The 19,106-nt window shown below is 60.8% G+C and overlaps 1 protein-coding gene across 3 annotated transcripts in view; it reads right to left on the bottom strand.

Moving 5' to 3' along the window:
• Window positions 1–369: 369 nt before the first annotated feature.
• Window positions 370–19,106, bottom strand: part of DOCK4 (dedicator of cytokinesis 4) — a 277,427-nt gene continuing 258,690 nt past the window's right edge. For 2 of the 3 annotated variants that reach the window (XM_045827550.1, XM_045827551.1), the window contains 12 exons: window positions 18,382–18,468; window positions 14,714–14,890; window positions 13,490–13,573; window positions 12,347–12,466; window positions 11,928–12,049; window positions 11,491–11,611; window positions 10,544–10,625; window positions 10,339–10,448; window positions 8,891–8,963; window positions 7,134–7,247; window positions 5,096–5,157; window positions 370–2,239 (listed from right to left, as the gene is read on the bottom strand). In XM_045827550.1, the coding sequence (XP_045683506.1) occupies window positions 1,814–2,239; window positions 5,096–5,157; window positions 7,134–7,247; window positions 8,891–8,963; window positions 10,339–10,448; window positions 10,544–10,625; window positions 11,491–11,611; window positions 11,928–12,049; window positions 12,347–12,466; window positions 13,490–13,573; window positions 14,714–14,890; window positions 18,382–18,468 (1,578 nt within the window). In that variant the 3' untranslated portion in view covers window positions 370–1,813. The remainder of the gene's footprint in view (window positions 2,240–5,095; window positions 5,158–7,133; window positions 7,248–8,890; window positions 8,964–10,338; window positions 10,449–10,543; window positions 10,626–11,490; window positions 11,612–11,927; window positions 12,050–12,346; window positions 12,467–13,489; window positions 13,574–14,713; window positions 14,891–18,381; window positions 18,469–19,106) is intronic. The other variant, XM_045827552.1, reaches the window with a different exon arrangement.

Here is a 19,106-nt window from a genome sequence, read left to right as displayed (position 1 = left end):
CGCATGTCACCTTGGGTCGATGGAAGGCTTCACTTCTTTGAAACGACAGAAATAGGGGACTTCCTATAAACATCGCGCTCTCTGTTTTTTAAGGAGGAGATCACAAACACGGAGTGTTATCAGCAGGAGCAAAAGCTAGTTCGAGAAATTTCTGACGGCAAAACTCGCGAGATACAAAGCTAAAATTGATAGGTTCCTTTTCTCAATTATGAATACCTTCACTAAACATAAATATTTTAACATATATTAATTCTTCTGACATTCAAAATTGTAAAGTCAATATGGCAGAATTATTGTTAAAAGCACATATGTACAAATATTCTTTTCCCACACATAAAGTATTTGGCATAATTATAACAATTATACGGCTTCCACAACGGTTTGCTTTTATTTTTTACTGTTTTTTTTACACATAATGGTATCTCTTATTAAAATTAACCAGTTATGTACAAAAATACTTGAACATTTATTATAGAAAACCTCTATAACCAGCCTCAACAGCGTGTACCTGCTGCATGGTTTCATTGGGGGGTATAAAAAATGGTCACTGCCTTCCAGGTGAGCTGTCAACACGGACACACACAGGTAAACTGAAAGGAGCTTCCCAACAAAGCAGGGAAAATATCTAACAGCATGATTCAAAATACAGCGCAAATCTATGGTCAACTGAGTGTTAGAAAGTCAGTAAAAGGAAAGACAAAGATACAAAATACATTACTGCGTACAAGGTGCCTTGTTCACACTCCTACGGCTGTGGCCTTTGCCTCCCTACCTACAGAGCTAAGATGCGGCATTCTAGAACCTTCTACAGCCGTCCTCCTCCAACGAAAGGGCGGCGGGGACCGCCCGGAAGACAAGCTCCGCCGGTGAGAACGGACAGTCGGGAGGAACCTTTTATTTTGTGCGGGATCGACCGACCGTTAATGCCCTCGCCTTGTGAAAGTCCTTTTGCCATTTAATCATGCTAATATATTTTCTCTAAGGTTTTTTTTTTCCCTTTCCATTTACGCTATTGATTTAACACTGTCCTGTATTGATTCCTGGACTCCTGGTAATGGGGCACATTAATTGGTGCCTGTTTACTACATGGGTGCCTGCGCCTCCTCGATGACAGGTCTGGGGGAGACAAGGGTCGAGCGAGCGCACCTCGGAGGGAAACCCAGCAGGTGCCATGGTGTCCGAGAACGGGAGGGCCCGCCGAGCAATGCACAGAGTGGGGTTGGGTGCACGCGGACGGCCCCCCGCGGAGGGGGGGTCCAAGGCCACCTCTCACGGACAGAACAGTGCGCAGCCCCGTCCATCCTGGCGGCCCCTGGAGGGCGCTGTCTAGAGAGCCTGCTTGGACGTTTAATTCTGCGCCTCGACCCGTCTGCCCGTCCAGGGAGCCGGAGACCTCGCCTCGTGGCCGAACACCTTCCAAAGGGCGGGCCCTGGGGCGCTCCCTCAGAGTATCAAGTATTCCGTAGAAAACATACAACGTCATCACGCGCCGAGTTGTTCGACAACACTGTATTGGTCTGCACGTTAAACTATGTAAAAAAGGGAACATAAAAAGATACAAAAGGAGTCTCGATCACCGCTGACCACTCTCCGATGAGAAGCGTGTGTCAGGACGCCCAGCCGCCCTCCAGGTCGCGTCTGGCGAGTCGGGTCAGTAGCGTCAGTATTGTGCAACACGGTATTAGCGGGGTTCTAGTCCCACGCGGGGAAGACAGACCTAAGGTATTAAAGTGCCCACACTCAGCGTCTTCTCGTCATACTTCTCTCTCTCCTGTAAACGGCAGGGACGCCACCGCGGGCCCGCGTCCGGGGCTCAGAGCTGGGACACCTTCCTGGGCAGGGGCCGGGGCCGCGGGCCGGGCTCAGTCCTCCTGGCGCCGTTCTCCAGGTGGCTGGCGCGCGCGGCCAGGGGGCTTGGGGGGGCAGGGGCGGGCGGCTCGGGGGTGACGGGGATGGAGAGGCTGTGAGGTAGCGGGACGGGGCGCCGCAGAGTCCGCTCGTACACGCTGTAGGGCGGCGGCGTCTTGCTGTCCTTGCGCGGGGGCTCCTCGGGCCCGCCGTGGCCCGCCCCCGCCCGCGGCTCCGCGGCCTGGCTCTCGAAGCCCGAGGTCTCCGACGTGCTGCACCGGCTGAGCGAGGAGATGCCGCTGCTGCAGCTGCCCGACAGCACTGGGGAGTTGGCGAGCAGCCCCGGCGAGTGGTGCTCCACGGGGGAGGGCGTGAAGGACTGTCCGGGGCCCTGCACGAGGGGACAAGGAGACAGAGAGGGGCGGGGGACACAGAGCACAGTCAGACCCCGGGACGGGCTGACGGCCACCCCGCCCTATTCAGAGGGGGAAGCCCTGACCCGCACCTCCGACGGGGCTGTATTCTGAGATGAGGCCTTCTGAGAGCCGGTGACTTGAGCACGAGGCCCTGGGGGGAGTCCTAATCTAGCCGGACTGCTGTGCTTACGGGAAGAGGAGACTCGGACACAGAGACACCAAAGGCGCGAGCACGCAGGGAAGAGACCTCATCTCGACATGGGGCGAAGGTGGCCCGGAGAAACCCAGCCAGACCTCGATCTTGGAGGTGGAGCCCCCAGGACAGTAAGAGAATAAATTCTGTCGTTTGAGCCAGATTCCTGGCATTTCACGGAGAACTGGAAGTTCTGGCAACGATGGCCTGGCTTCCCTGGGGCTTTCTGCAGGGTCTGTTCCCTGCGGTGGGTCTGCTCCCTGCGGTGGGTCGTGGGTTCTTCTCTCGGGCACCAGAGACCCCCCAGACCACTGGGAGTCCCGCCTGCCCCCTCCTCTCACCCCAGCTGCGTGTCCCACCAGCATCCGGACCTGCCCGTCCCCTGACTGGTGGGTGTCTCAGGGGGCACCGTGCTGTGAGCAGGTGCTCGCCCCGGGAGAGGCTGTGCACGTCTCCACCCGCAGCTTCTGGTCTTACCGTGAGGGGGCTCAGGGACCCCGGTGGGCGCACGTCGGTTTCTAGCCCTGGGGACCACAGGCCCTTTCTCTCCTTTGTCACAACGTGGCCTATAAGTCTGATGTCCTTTGGAACTCACCGTACGTTGCTGTGTGCAACGCGCACTTTTTTGCTCAAATTTTTGAGGGAAAAATAAGGATGTGCATTATACATGATGGGTAGTACTAATTCCGTGTCTATGTAAATGTTTTTAATTCTTTTGTGCATGCTTGTGAGTTAAAAGTATAACTCTAGAAAGCAATGATATCTGTCTGCAAAATAATACCGTCGAATACGATAACCAGTTTTGTTTCTAAATGTAAATGATTTGGTTAAAAAATGAAAATGATTTTTTCTTGAAAGTTTGGGCCAAAAATGGGAGTGCGCATCATACATGGCAAAATACGGTATTTCGAAAACTTTTCCTGGACTCACCTGACCTAGGTCTCTCTTAGTAAACAAAGCAGTGCTGGTAGACACAAACCTGTGAGTTTAGTGGGAGCTTAAAATTAAGCATGGCCAATTTAGAGATCCAAATTCACTGCCATTTTTGTCAAAAAATCAGACCCCAAGTTCAAAAGGAGGCCGGTGAGCTCAGACTCCCCCACAGGGGCCACTCCATCGTTCACTCGCTGAAACACAACGGCCTCAGTTTACGGCGGCACACTGCGGCCTAGTCACCGCGGGGCGAGGACCCCGCAGCAGGGCGGCGCGCCTGGGGCCGCAGCCCACACAAAACGATCCGTCCCCTCTCCCTGGCCCCCCCCCCCAGCCCCACTGTGAGGACGGGGCCACAGGCGTGGCGGCTGGTGAGAACATGCACAGGTCTGCTCCACAGAAGGGCTCTTAGCGGCTGAACATTTGCATCACTTTAGTTGCATCACTTTAGTTCTTGTCATTTCTAAGAACTGATCTCTCATCGTCTTGTTCCTACTCTGCGAAATCTACTTGCACAAGGCAGGCATTCACCCCGGCGCACCCGGCGGGGGCCCGTGGCTGGCATGGGCCCGTGGAAAGCTGGAGCAATGCTGTGGCCACGTCACTGTCCCTCCCGTCCCACCGGGACGGCGGGCTCCAGCGCGGGGCCACTCCGGGCCCACGGACTTGCCGGCGAGGTGGCAGCATGGAGCGACAACGGTCCGGCAAGGAGTTCGCACTGGCCGGCACGTTCGTTCGTCAGGAGTGTGGACGGTGCAGACGGACTCTCACATCCCTGCCGTGCCCTCCCGATGCTCAGGGTGCCGTGAGCAGCGGCAGCGTCCCTCCCCGAGTCTGCAGAAGCCAGGGCGCCTTCTTCTCCCCCGCGAGCCACAGATCGCGCATCGACCGAAAGGGCAGGCACCACGTCACGCAGGCACGAAACCACGCTTCCACGCTCACACTGGCCTCTGGCGGGGTGGTGGCGGCGGTGGCCCTGAACCTCCCCATCTGCGTGGACGGACCACCCATGGGGCCCGTCTGATTCACTCTGGATGGCGGCTCATTCCCCTCGAGGGGGGTTGTGTGTGTTCAGAGACGGCAAACAGCCTGCGTCCACAGGCCATGCACATGTCTGATGGTCACAGCTCTCCAGTGGCTCCCTGGAAACTTTAAAATTCACCTCGCTGCCTTGTTGCCCACGCCCAGGTGGCCCCTCTGACGGCCAGAGAGAGGGAGCTGGTTTGCCTTTGTCCCCATGGGTGGGGCTGAGGGCGAGGGCCAGGGGCACAGGGGGACAGCTGGCACGTTGTGGCCGTTAGAGACAAGTTAAAGTTCTCTGTGTGTGTGTGTGTGTGTGTTAAAAATGTCCCTTACACCCAAAGGCCAGACCGAAAACGTCCTGGGAGAGAACACTGGGCCCGTTTCTTCCCCGATTCGGGGCACATCACACGCCCGTCTGCACGCTCAGGGGCTGCATCTGTGGATAATCTGCACACCTGCACGCCAGTGGCAGTGGCTGGGGAGGGGGGTCCCCGCAGGGCCGCCCCGCCCCCTCACCCCTGCCTCACCTGTCCCCTGTCGGGCCCGGGCCAATGAAAGCACCTCACTAATGTGTACATGCGTGTGTGCGTGTGTGCACATGTATGTGTGCAGGGGGGGGGTGCCTGAAGGGAGAAGGAACTCGGCGCCCGTCTCTAGCCTCAGCTAGACCACACGCCCGTACCTTCAGGGGAGACCGCCCGGCAGGTGAGGGGGACACCGACGTCGTCTGTCTCGCCGGGGAGGCTGTGGAGAGAGAGCACATTTCAGCTCAGAAGGCCAGGCGGTGGTCCGTCTGCTGAAGCCCTCCGTGCGTGCGGCCCAAACGGGGGACCGGGTGCACAGGGACCCCTGGATGAGGGCGAGGGGGCGGGGGAAAGGGACGCCTGCCCCAGGGACGGCAGCGCCAGGACGGGGGCAGCGAGGGAGGAGTCCCCGTGTGCGCCACGGTGACGGGGCCCCACACGGGGCCACGCCCCCCGCATCTCCACCGTCCAGATGCTGCTCAGCCGCGCCGTCTCTTTCCGGAGGGATGAGGGGTGAGGTGCCCGGGGGCCGTCCTGGCGACAGCTGCTGACCTCGGCCCGCGTGGCAGTGGGGAGACCCGGGTCCTGGGTGCGTACACTAGCCCCAGGGGCAAACGTTTGCTCCAGCCCCGCCTCTGCACGCCCCGCCCGCCCCCCCACAGCCCCACTCTGCAGGGAAACCCTTGGCCTCTTCCCCGTGAAGGTGGGAGGTGGGAAGTTTTCCATGCAGCCCCCTGATGCCTGTACTCGGGGCTCCCCTGTGTCCCAGGGACGTGGGGACGGGACCTAGAGTTCATCATGATGGCCGACGAGGGCAGTTCCTGGGGTCCTCCCACCAGGCGGTCAAGCCCTACGTCCAGGGCACAGCGTGTGCGCGGGAGGGAGCTGCTCTGTGCGCGCCCCTGGGGCCAGACCAGCTCCGGGGAGCAGAACCGCGCCTGCGCCTGCGTGCGGCAGCCGCCCTCACGGTGGGCGTGGCCACCTCGCCCAACCCCGCCCACACGGGTTTCAGGCCTTCAGGGTGTGTCCCGAGCTGCCGTTCTCCCAGCTGTCACTGGGAGGGCTGTCACTCACAGGGAAACCACAGAAAGGCTGAACCGAAGACAGACAGCGACCACAGATGAGGACAGGGGACAGACGGGGACAGCAATCAGTGCAGAAGGGCGGGCAGCCTGGGCGGGCAGTCTGGGCGGGCGTCCTGGGGGGGGGAGGTCGCCCACGCGCTCCGGTGGCTCTGGCTCTGGCTCTATACTGGAAGGCCTCACGCGCCTTCCACACCCACTGGGGCCTCGTGGCTTCGGCCACTGTAAAACCAACTGGGTGGCGCGTCACTTACTTTAAAAAGAAAGCCACTTTTCTTAAGAGAAAAGAAAATAGAGAAGATGCCGAAAGGCAGCAAAGGAAACATGGTCACCCAGCAAAGTCCGTGAAGGAAGGTAGTACCCTATTTTCTCTTACATCCAGCCAGCGGTGTTTGCAAAGCTTCAAAGCGACTCTGGACACCGGGCGTCCTGAAAAGACCGCCCCGCTCCGAGGGCGGGTGGGGCTGCCGCACAGCGGGCTCCGTCCCCGTTAGCGACTGACCGCACCCTCTGCCGGCCACCAAGCGGGCGGCTCAGCCGGCAGGACAGGGGCCCTGCTACTGCTGTAAACTCACAGAGGAAGTTAATTTCTTAGGAGTAATTTTTAGCGGTTCCCAAAAATCAAAGTCAACCCTTTGGGAAATGACTCGAATGCAGCCCTCTCTAAGCAACCGTCGGCGGTGGGTGGGCAGACGGGCGGGCAGGGGTCCCCACAAGCCTGCCAGGGTCTGGTCGGTGGGCTCCCATCTGCGGGCAGCCCGCCGCCGCCACTGTGGCCTCAGCTCTCAGTTGGACGGAAGGAAGCAGCGGAGTTGGCAGAAGTCGAGGAGGAGGGGGTCCCGGGGGGCTGGCAAGGCCAGGGTGCCGCCCGAGTCTGGAGGGCGGTACCCAGCAGGACACCCTGTCCGTGGGGTTGACGAGGCACACAGAGCCCCGTTCACCTGAGGTTAGCAGGAGTCCGGCAAGGAGTGTGGCGCCATCGACCAGTTAGGCAGCAGGTACGGCGTCCACCTCGGACCCTGAAAGCCCACCTGGCTCCGAGGGGCCCCCAGGTCAGAGCGGTCAGTGCACATAATTTCACCCCAGTGATGGCTCCAGGGCGTCTGATACCCACCGGTCTGCGTGGGCCTTGGGGGGACCGGCGGGGAGAGCAGCTTGCCGCTCTCCGCCGCGCTCCGGGCCTCCTTCCCACTGTCCAGGCTCCAGCTGCTGGGCGTGGGGTTCACCGCTGGAAGGGAGGGAGAGCAAGGCTGAGGCGTGCGTGCCCGGGGCCATGAGGAGGCCCGAGTTACCCGGAACGGAGGAGCAACCGGACCAAACGGGAGGGCTCCCGAACGCTGGCCCTTCCTGCGGCTGCCTGCCTCCCGGGGACCGCTGACGTGCAGTCAGGTGACGCCGCACCTGTCGCTCGCGCTGCAGCAGCACGCAGGACGACAGAGCAGTGTGTGCAGACACCTGCTGAGGACCGCGGGGGCGTCTGGGTGCCAGACGGCACATGGGAGACGCCGCCACGCGACTGGCTCAAAACTTGGTTTTCAGTGGACATCTCTGGACACACGCCGCACTCAAGAGCGGGGAGGCGGGGACAAGGTGACAATCCCACCGCTGGGCAGAATTACGGGAGGGAACAGCCACACCCCACGGTCCCCGTGGGCCAACTGGGGAAAGGCCCCTTCCTTGCTCCTGAAATCCATGTGTTCCACTGAGGTGCGTCCTAAAAAATAATTTAGAACGCGGACACAACGTTCCTCTTTCGTCATCGGCCTGTTGCATGCTTCAGAAATAGGCACAGAAATGGGTGCGGCCCTGCCAGGAACAGGCCTGAGGCCGGAGGATAGGAATAGCTTCAAGGTTCACAGAGCCAGGCTTCCAGGCCCCAGGCGTGCAGCCGCTCCCTGAGCAGACACTGCCATCTGGTGGCCACGTCTGGGATGTCGACGTTTTGTCGCTAAATGACAGCGTTCATTTAAGAGGATGAAATGACCACTCAAAAATAATATCAATATCTCAAAAACAACTTTTTTTGGTTCCTCTTACATTCCTAACTTCTGCAGACAGAGATCGGCGTTTGACCTGTACCATCAAAGCAAAAGTTGCGTTTTAAAATAATATGGGCCAGGAGTTCCCTGCTTTCGGTCTCCCGAGGCAAGTTTGACATGGAATGTCGATGGACCCGTTCTCCTCCAAGGCAGCACGGTCCAGTCCCCAACGAGGACAACTAAGGTGCACCTGACGGGGACATCTCGTGAGTGACTCCCAATTCACTGTCTGTGGGACCGCAGGGGCCCGTGAAGCCGGACCCGGAGAGAGGCCAGCGGGTGACTGGCTAAGCCCCCTGCCCCCTGCCCCCCGCCCCCCCCAAGAGGAAGTCTGCAGAGCTGCACCGGCTAACCCCAACTGGCTGATCCTGGCAGTGCCTGTAGGTGCTTCCAAGGGGAAGCAGGGTCCCGTGTGACCCTGAGGTGGGCCCAGTCCCTTCTGCACTGGGTTGCCATTCCGACATGGTGCCCGAGTCACCAGCAACAGGAGGGGCGCTGGTGGGGGGAGCCGTGTGGGGACACGGGAGGTGGGGGGACAGGGACGCATCGGGACGGTGCTGTTTTCGTTGTGCGGACGCAGAGCCACCACTGCACCCCGTCTCGGGACGCCCAGGGGTGGTGGCCCGGGGGACTCGGAGAATGACGCCAGAATGACCACCCTTTCTGAAGATGGAGTCCCAAGGGACCGTCCTTCGTTTACCCCTGAAGGGCAGGGGTGTCAGGAACATCAAAGACCCGGAGGCCCGGGCCTCCACGCGGACACACGGACACGGAGAAAACGAGGACGGACACACCTTCCCCAGGCCCGGGCGGGGGAGGGGCGGCCCCCTACCTTTCTCAGGCGCAGACAGGTTGGGGTCGCTGCGCGGCAGGGCGCCGTCTCCCACGTGGTTGAACAGCAGCCTCTGGAAAAGGGGCAAGAACCTGTTTTCACGGCCCCACGCGGGGGGGGGGGGGAGGGGCACACGCGAGGCCTTCTAGAAAGTGAGATGATTGTCGCGGGACTGAGACTTTCTGTTCAAAATAATGTTTGTCTGGTATCGGTGCCCCTGGAAACAGTGTAATTATACTTATGGGGGAACGGGAAGAAGAGCCTTAGATTTTGAAAAAGAAAAACCCAATGTTTCAAAAGGTCGTCTCGGAGTTGGAACAGAAACGGTGAAGAACTTTTCGTCATGAAGTGCAGGGAGAAAGCAAACAGGGAGGAGGGATAGGGCTGTGGTGGGGGGGGGGCTGGGTGCAAACGAGGGGGAGAGAGAAGTGTGAGCTCAGAACCTCCTGGGCAGGGCCTGCATGTTCTGAACCCCGGATTAGGTCAAAATGTGAAACCCGTGGTCGACGTTCTACAACTTTCAAGCCAGAAAATGTGCCGGTTTTACATGTTCTCCCTAATATAACGGGAGAACGAGTGCAGGCCCTTCGAGGTGGACGCCCCACGGTGACGCGTGTTATTGAAGTTTTAGCAACATGCGCCTCGCTTCGGATTTTGCCCAGGGCTGGCAGCATGCTCTCCCGGAGCAGATGGGACCGAATGTCACGGTCCTTTGCAACGTCCCCTCGCCACGTCAAGGGACAAGGAAATCACACAGGTCAGCACGCAGAAATACCATCTGCTGGGGAGCGGTGCCGTGCAGACCAGGTGCCCCGGGGCCTCCGGGAAGATCGCGCCCCCAGCAGGGGTGACCAGTCCAGTGCCAGCCACCAGCTCGCACCCTTGTCCAGAGCTAACCCTAACCCCTGCCCGGACACGCAGGAAAACCAAGTCACTCCCAAAGGCAGAGCGAGCCCTGGAGGTGCCCCGAGGGCCACGCCCGGGCCAGCCCTCACTCCGACTTAGAGGGATCAGTCCCAGTCCAAGTCCAGGGGCAGGTGAGGGCCCGGTCCTCAACGTGTTAGCGAAGGGCAGAGGCAGACAGAGTGGTCCCGCCCCCGGGGGGGGGGCTGGGGAAGGGAGGGCCTGCCGCTCCCGGGACTGGGCACAGGCCGGAAGACAGACCACTGGGCGCACCACACCGCTGGGCGGGGGCTGCTGCGCGTGCGAGGGGCTCTCCGGATTCCTGCTGCTCCCGCACCCCCTCCCTCACCCACCGGCCACCCCCGGTGACGGTGACGTTTAAGTGGCAGCCACAGCCCATGCATCTGCCCCAGGAAATGGCTCAGGCGGGAAGTCCCTGCAGCAGGCCCCTGTACCCCCTGCCCCCCAAGGGCCGTGCTGTCTGACCCCGCAGTGTTTCTGCGGAGACACGGAGGCCACTCCAGATGCCGTCCCGCAGGGTTTACCTGCGAAGGCTCCACGGGGGTCGGGTAGATGGCGCTGCACGGCCTCTCCCTCGGGGACAGGCAGGCGCTTTCCCTGGAATGCTTGTGCTTGTCGGACAACAGAGGAGAAGCTGGGGGGAGGAGGAGGAGGAGGAGGGGAGAGGGACCGTCAGTGTGGCGGTGGCTCTGGGCGCCCTCAGCCCACCCCTCCCCGTCAGTCACCCACCTCTGGCGCTGGACGGAGCAGAACTGGTGACGTTGGGCGAGGCCGAGTGGGCGGAGCTCAGGCTGGAGGTGGACGGGCTTGGCTGGAAGGAGAGGACGGGTCGGTGGGCACGGGCCGCCCGGAGCCCGCGGCTCGGACACACTGGGGGCAACGCCACTGAGGCGTTTGTTTTGTTTTTTTCCAAATTGGCCAAAACAGAAAAAAAGGAAGGAAAAAGGCCATCTACAAATGCAGAAAAGCTCACTAGCTCCGACTGATAAAATCTGTCCGAATGAACCAAGAATCGGGGATTTCAGCTCCTGCCAGAGGAGCGCCTCCCGCCGGCTCTGTGCGGCGTGCAGGCGCCCGGCCCAGCCGAGCAGAAGGCCCAGCCTGGGGGCTAGTGCCTCAAGGAGATGAGGGATGCGCCTTCCCGTCGTCTCCGAAAATGCGTCCAAAGCACGCACTCAGCAATAGGTACGAGGCCTCTTCCTCAAAGACAGTGGTGAGGAAAACTCAGCCGACTTACTGAATTATTACAGATGCCACGTGAACAGTGTCTAAATAAAACTTTTGTTGCAAGACACGGTGACTCTCAAATCCCAAAAAACTATCTTTTTCTTCGGCAAAATAAAACCCCCTCTTTATTACAAGCAATTGTCTGACATGTACCTAAGCACAGAGATTTTATAATGGACCCGAAACCGTGGGTTCATAAAGGAGGAAAAGCCACTGGGAGGCGCTAGGAGGTGGCTGTGGGGTCCCAGGGGTCTCGGAGCGGCCCTGCCCTGGCCCTGTCGCCTGCCCAGGGCCTCTTCTCTGACTCAGAGAGCCATCGGGGCGCTTAAAGGTTTGCCCTCCGGTCAGGACCCCTCCACCCAGCGCAGCCAAGCGGAGGGAAGGGCTCAGGGTGGAGGCGGACCCGCACAGACAGATGCGGCCGGGCAGGAAGCCGCGCCGGCACCCACCTGCATGTTGAAGACCTCGTCCGAGCTCTCCGACTGCCCCGTGATGTTGCTGACCTCAGCGGAGGCCTGGGAGGACAGCGAGGAGGAGGAGTAGCGGTTGACAGCTGGGTAGCTCAGGGGGCTGTTTCGGGGGGAGAAGGGGCCGTTAACGCAGTCTCTGAGTTGCACTCGCTCCCGTGTTGGCTCGGTATGAAGGTGACAGGAAGAAAAAAACAACACCCGTCCCGCTGGCCTCGCTCCCCTCGCACGCTTGCATTTACTTATTTCTCGTGCCGCTGATGCCTCCCCAGCAGCAGATGTCTGTGGCTGCTATGGTGGGTTAATTATTTCATTAAGAAATAGCAGGTTGGACCAACTGTGCCATAAAGAGCGAGAGGATGACTCCAGATCGCCTGGTGGGGACGCCACGTTGTAAGGTAAGGAAGAGTGCGCCGTACCTGCGCCGAGGAATCACCCGGGCCCCCTCTGGGCTCATGGCGGCGGGCGCCGAGTTCCTGCAGATGCGCGGGCTCCCGTTGGGGAAGTGCACCGGGCTGGCTGGGAGGCCGGCCGAGAGCTCCTGCGGGGGCGGCAGGGAAAACACGCGGAGGGGCAGTTAGCAGGCGTGTCTACAGGCTCGGGACGCGTTCTAGGCGCCGTGACATCTTTACAAAGGGCCGTCAGGTAAGTCTCAGAACTGTTAAGCTCTCTCTCTCACTTCCTTTCTCATTTTCATAGAAGCTGAGCACAGCAAAAAGAAGACCATGCCATCTAAACACTCAGACGGAACGGTGAGAAGGTGCAGTTTGGCAGGAGAACCAAAAGAGGCTGCTGCAGAACACATCTCGGCCCCCAGCCACGGCCACCTCGCACGCACCTGGATACCTAGGCTGGACTTCATCACGAAGAACTGGTCGACCAGCTTCTTGTGCAGCGGCCGCATGTCTTGAGGGACGAACTTCTCGTGCACGGCCAAACCGAACTCCAGGATCTGGGCCTTGAGAAGGACACGCGGGAAAAAGCCACGTCACTGAGCATCTATCTCCACTGAAGCCACTCCACGGTCCTAAACGCTGGATAACCCACACGGCTCACTGCCAGTACCTTCCTCACCCCGAGGGCCACGTGGAGAACTTACCGTGTTCCCTCTGTCCTTGCAGGTCAGACTCGGTAACTCCCTGCTCTGTTCCGGAAGCTGTAAACTGACCCCTCCAGGCCCCGACCCTGGCCGGTCCCTGGGCCCAGAACTAAGGTCTGCGGACTAGGCCCGCGGGGCATCAGCTATGGGCCAAACCAAACACGACCTCACTGATCTCTAATCTGAGAGGGCGTGGTGTGTTCTGTTGCTGGCTTGCTTGTTGCTTTGGTTCTTTCAGGCGGGAAGAGAGCCTCTGGCCATTCCGTCCCACTCACGTGGGCACACATGTTCACTCACATGGGTACACATGTTCACTCACGTGGGCATAAGAAGTCTCCATTTCCTATCTAGCCCCGCCTCCCAACCATCACATAGCCTAGCTCCGAGGTTTTCCAACCGAATCCGGGCCATAAGCTGTCACATGACCCAAACAGACTCTGGAAGACGACGAGGCTGTGCCTGGTTCTGTCCAGTCCGTGGGCTTAGTCCGCAGCGCGGGCCGCCGTTTCCCAGCACAGGCCAGCGGCCGCCCACTTCCCCGCGGCACCGTGGAAGCAGCACCCGCGCGGACTCACTCCCTCACTCGCCTAGTCGTCCATGCTGGGCCCCAAACTGTGAGCGAGACGTCAGCGCCAGGCTCACGGCAGGTCTTTAGGGGGCACGCTTAAAGGATGTTCCAAGAGGCTTGTGAACCGTTGGTTTTAAGGGGCTCGTCCCCCTTCTCCCATTTGCTCTCGCGCCGCAGTGGGGACAGAGGGCAGAGACCAGCGATGCGGAATGCGCTGCGGGTGAACCCGCGACCCCCGACCACCAACGCCAGCGCAGACGGCCGCGCTCACGGTCTCCGGGGCGGCGAGAGCAGGCGGCCGGGCCTGCCCTTACCTGGTCCAGCATCAGCTCCCGTAACCGTGCGATCTTCTCCCCATCTTCAGGGTGACTCAGGATGTAGTCCTTGACGAAGAAGGCCTAGACAGGGAGGGAACGGTCCGTTTACCGCAGGAGCCTCACACGCCGGGGACGGGAGGCCACCGTGGGGTGTATAGACCCAGCATCTTGAAAGAAACGACGCCGTCGGACACCAGGTCTGGGTGGCGCACAGAGGGGCTCCTAGCGAGGGCAGCGGGTTGGGGGGCGGAATATAAAATATGAGGAAGATCAGAGACTGTGTGAGTCTCCTGTAACATGCACAGCAAATCCAGATGCATGAGCTGCACGGGGTCCCCGACCTTAGACAAGCTGCTGCGCCTGACGACTCAGCGGGGCAATGCGGGGGCTCCGGCCCCCAAGCTGCTGTGCCCTTCTGTTCAAAACTGGGAGGGCCGCGGAGCAGCCCACGTCAAGGATCTCCTAGCCAAGGTCAGGCTCGTCTGTGCCCACGAACCCTGTGCTCCGGGGGTGGCTCCAGGGGGGTGTTCACCAAACAGCACCTCACCGCGTGTGTCCCTGCAGGTGCGTGTGCACACTCACTCCCTCACCCTCACCGCGTGTGTCCCTGCAGGTGCGTGTGCACACTCACTCCCTCACCCTCACCGCGTGTGCTCCTGCAGGTGCGTGTGCACACTCACTCCCTCACCCTCACCGCGTGTGTCCCTGCAGGTGTGCGTGCACACTCACTCCCTCACCCTCACTGCATGTGTCCCTGCAGGGTGCGTGTGCACACACACTCCCTCACCCTCACTGCATGTGTCCCTGCGGGTGTGTGTGCACACTCACTCCCTCACCCTCACCGCGTGTGTCCCTGCAGGTGTGCGTGCACACTCACTCCCTCACCCTCACTAAGTGTGTCCCTGCAGGTGTGTGCACACTCACTCCCTCACCCTCACTAAGTGTGTCCCTGCAGGTGTGCGTGCACACTCACTCCCTCACCCTCACTGCATGTGTCCCTGCGGGTGTGTGTGCACACACACTCCCTCACCCTCACAAGGGCGTGCACTGGGGAGCGGAGTGGGGACACGCCACCAAGGATGACTGTCTGCCCCACTTCACTAGGCCCACGCCCGTGTCCGTGGCAGCCCCGCGTGAGCGTGCTCCCGTGTGTGCGTGTCCCGAGGAACAGATTTCTGGGGCCCCGGGAAGCCACGCCTCCCGACAACGTGGAGCGCTCACCTCCTGGTAGCGGGCAACCCCGCCGTTCACGGCGGCGTCGATCACCCCGTTGAGGCACATGGTCAGGGGGTTGACGTTCTGCATCTGCCGGGCCTGGCACTGCGCGATCAGCGTCTTCAGCTGCTGGTTCTTGTTCTCCAGCACCTCGATCGCGTTCTCCAGAGGGCTCATTTCCACCTGGGGCAAGGGAGGCGCACACGGACTGGATTTCGGGACACTCGGGGCACAGAGCAGACCATTCAGGTTCTAAATGACCTGTGGCCCTGCCCCCCCGCCCCATCGATGTCTCCACCAGGGGCCCTCCAGCGGAACGGACAACGATGTCCCTTTGTGAGGTCTGCAAAGGGATGGTGGTGACGGCCATCGGCTGCACTGCGGTTTGGATCATGGGGACCCTTAATTATCTATTAGCCCTGCGACAACCAAGGCACCCTTCAGAGGAAAGGAAGTCAGGCTGTGACTTCTGACACGTCTGTCTTCCCTCCCCTTCCTAGATGCTGGCTGCGTGCAACGCTCATGGGAGACGCAAAGACGCCTTTGCAGGTGCTCCGGGGCCTGGGTGTCTGCAGCCCCACTGGGGAGACGGCACAGGGACGCGTACAGACCCCAGGTGCCCGTGTGCCGCCACCATACGGCTGCTGTGGGCAAGGAACCCAGAACCCGGGAGGCAGGCGTCCCCGGAGAGTGACCCAGAGAAGCCTCACAGCCCTCCGAAGCACACCATGGGTGTTTCGTAACTTAACTGTGCTGCCCGCATGAGGGACCCTGTGAGGTCCGCGGAGGGACTCCCGTGTACCACCCCGCATTGCTAACACTGATGTGGGACCGAAGGAACAGCAGGACGGGCCGAGGTCTTGGGTGTTTGCTTGCTTCATCCGAGACCTGAGTTGGCGCAGAAAGGGCGCGGTCAGAAATCTAACCCAAAGTGACCTCACAGCGGGGGAGGGGGTTCTGATCACAGATTCCTAACTGCACAGGGCATGAGGGGCCGTCAGGCCCAGGCCTGTAACTTCCTTACTAAAAGGTTCCTCTGTGCCTGAAGCCAGGCCGATCCACCCTTCCTGTGCCTCTAGGTTGGCGCCCCTTTGAAATGGGCTAGAACCACCCTCAGGAAAGCAGGGGGTGGTTAACTCTGCTGCAGTCTGATCATGCCCCCCCCCCCCGCCTCCTCCAGCCTCCAAGTCCCTTCCTTAGTTCCCTCCTTCATTCCCAAGGCGGAAAACCACTGACTGAGTTGCTTTGGGAAGCGTTTCATACTCTGTTGCGACCTGGCTTCCAGGCAGAGCCTCTGTTTGGCTCCCACTCTTATCAACTCATTAAAACTTTGTACGGGCTTGGACGTTGCTAGGTGACAAGTTCCTAGTAAAGCCTGCTGCCCCCCGATGCCCCGGCTGAGCTGACAACCCGCCCCTCTGGTCCGCGCAGAGGCAGGCTGTGGAGGAAGAGACGCGGGAGCTAATGAGAAGCGGCTCCCGGCGGGCAACGCGGAACCACCCGAAAACGAGGAAGAGCAGTGAGACTCTCAGCCGATGGCCACGGAGGGCTCTCGCTCAGGCCCGGGGACAAACGACAAATGACGACAGCCCCACAAACAAATCCCCTGGAGTGAACGGACTCCGGGTGACGAGCTACTGGACAGTGACCGGACACTGCTGACCGAGGAACGACTGGTCATTATCTCGACCGGGCACCGGATGCTACGGAGGTTTTGTCTTGGTGTTAACACACACTGAAGTATTTATGGACCGAGTCACGTGGTGTCTGGGGTTTAACGGGGGTGCCCAACCCTCGGCTTGCAGGCCGCCTGCGGCCCAACACAAAATCGTAAATTCACTGAAAACACGGTGAGATTTTTTTTTTGTGATGACGTGTCACAGTGTGTTTAATGGGTAGCCCAGACATGCCAAAAGGCTGGACACCCCACTTGCATCAAAGAGAAAGAGTGAAGGTGCAGAGGAAACAGAACCGGCCTTTGGGACCGCTGCGGGAGTGCGGGGCAGATGAAACGAGTTCGCTCTCCATCTCCCCCACTCTCGTCTGACCTAAAGCAGGCAGCTCTGCACAGAAGGGACGGCGGGCACCTGCAGGGTCCGGGCACTAGGTGGCGCCGGCAGCCGGTCTGGCCGGGAGCGGGAACTGTTCTCAAAGCGGAGCCTCGAGCTGTCCTGAGGGACCTGATGTGACGTGCGAGAGTGGTCCCGTGACCGTCAGCTGGAGCTCTGAAACATCACTGTGTGTGCACTCTATTCTATAGGGTTTCCGTCTCACGTAAAATTTAAAGATAAGCTCACTTGCTCATCAGAAAAACATCGCTTTTTGTTTTACAGGCAGAAAACGAAATCGATCCCCGGGGAGCCAGCAGACAGGCTCCGTGACGCCGGCGCCCGGGGGGCGGGCAGCAGGCCTGTGCGCCGGCCCAGGCCACTGAGCTCTGTGGTCAGCAGCCACTGGCCTCCCTCGGACAGCCCGGGTGCCTGCGCCACAATGCCAGCAGGCGGGCATGCAGACCCTGGACTCAGGCCCTACAGGAATGCACGGTGCTGGATTTGTTTAGGACGCCTGCATGCATTTCTGCTGCTGCAAAATGAAAATGCCATTAAATCCTTATCCTGATGGAACACGATAGTGCTAGGGGAGTCGGGGGTGGGGGGGCTCAGTCACGCTTAGGTTTCTGGTAGGCCAGGCCATTCTCAGGGGATGGTCTGGGCAGAGGCTGCCCCACTGACCCACGGACAGCGCGGGCCTGCTCGCCAGGTAAGCAAGAGTGTCGATGGTATTTTCACAGCCGGCACGCTTCCTACCACGCGAGGGTGGGGGTGCCCACAGGGCTGGCTACGGCCCCTGTGATACCCTGGGGGGCTGCAGGGCTGCCGCAGACGGCAGGGCTGGGGCTGACGTCGACGGGGATCTGCCCAAGGGGCAGCCGGAGCAGCGGGAAGGGCTCTCACCCGGACGTGACCGCCACCAGCAACTGCTGTCCCCGTCCCCACCACCGGGGACTGGAGCTGGGGGCCTGTCTGTCACCCCGAGAGTTCTCAGGGTGCTGAGGTTCCGGGTTCTGTAATGACACCCCGAACTCCAGCAGGTGATCCTCCAGGATCACGTGGCGAGACGAACACACCGCGTCCTGTCCCTGCGGCCTCTCACCGTGTGGACCTACTGCGCGCCTCACACTGTGCTGGGCCTTCCCGTGAGCCTCCGACTTCCAGGAAGGAAACTGAGGCTGGGAGAGGTGAACCCACTGGCTGTGGAGTCAGAAAAATCTGGGGTCAAGTCTGGCCTTTCTCGGTGTCTTGCTATGGGACCGACCTCGGGCAAAGGCCTGTAAAACCAGGGGCAGGAGGGATGAGCACACACAGCTCAGACCGGGGCACGGCCGTGGCCTTCCCCGCGCCGGCTGGGCACACCGCCATCACTGCTGGGCACACGGCGGCAGCGATGACGAATCCCAGCTGTGCACCTCCAGGCCCGTCTGCTCAGGCCCAGTGGCGTCTGAGGACTCCCACTGGCTGGCCGGACGAGGACACAGGACCGTGCCCCTTCAAGCCCTGGTCCTGGGGTCGGGACCATGCACACACGTGCCGACCTGCTCCGAGGGCCGCAGGGACCCGGGTCAAAGGCAGACGCCGGTGGCCAGGGCGGGACTGCAGGCGGGCCGCGGGCCTTACCACTTCGCGCTTGTCCACCTCGAACCAGCGGGAGATGCCGGGCAGGCTCTGCACCAGGAGCAGCGACGTCCTCTCCACCCAGAGGCTCTGCGGGACACGAGGCCGGTCAGTCCCCGGGCGCCCTCCCTCCTTCCCCGCCGCCACCGAGCCACAGCAGGGGGCTGCCCTTCCCTCCTGTCGGGGGTTGTCTCTCCCTGCTGGTCATCGCGGGGCTTGGGGAGCGGAAGCCCTCTGCACCCACGAAGCCATCACAGCGAGAGGACAGGACGCTGGGGCATCTGTGAGTGGGGCCACTGCGTTCCGCCTGCCCCTTCTCCTGTGTGGAACACAGGGCCTCACACGTGAACAGACATCTTAGAGCTATAAACAGAGACTACCACGCTGTCGTCTCCGCTATGTGTCTGAAACCCTAACTTGGGGTCTCTCTACTCCTCCGGGCACCGCCACGCTGGTGTGTGGGGGGAGACCGTCCCTGCTCATCAGTCAGCACAGGAAAGGGCCCAGGGGGGTCCCACAGCTGGGCCTGCTGTGAGTCAGGATGCCAAGACCCAGAGACGTGGCGCCACCTGCTCCCAGTACAGCCCGGCCCCTCCCGCTCTGCCCGGGCAGCGGTGGTTCCTGGGCCGCTCTGGCTGCGGCCATCGGGGCGGGTCTGTGTGTCACAGCCGGCTCCCTTGGGCCAGGCTTGGTGTCCCCAGGACACCTGGGACATGGCTGCCTTCGGC

The sequence above is a fragment of the Phyllostomus hastatus genome, unplaced genomic scaffold (assembly GCF_019186645.2).
Source record: "Phyllostomus hastatus isolate PE091 unplaced genomic scaffold, TTU_PhHast_1.1 phas_scaffold_78, whole genome shotgun sequence".
In the NCBI taxonomy this organism is placed as follows: domain Eukaryota; kingdom Metazoa; phylum Chordata; class Mammalia; order Chiroptera; family Phyllostomidae; genus Phyllostomus; species Phyllostomus hastatus.
Note: the sequence above shows the minus strand (reverse complement) of the source record. Positions and strands in the feature narration are given on the sequence as shown.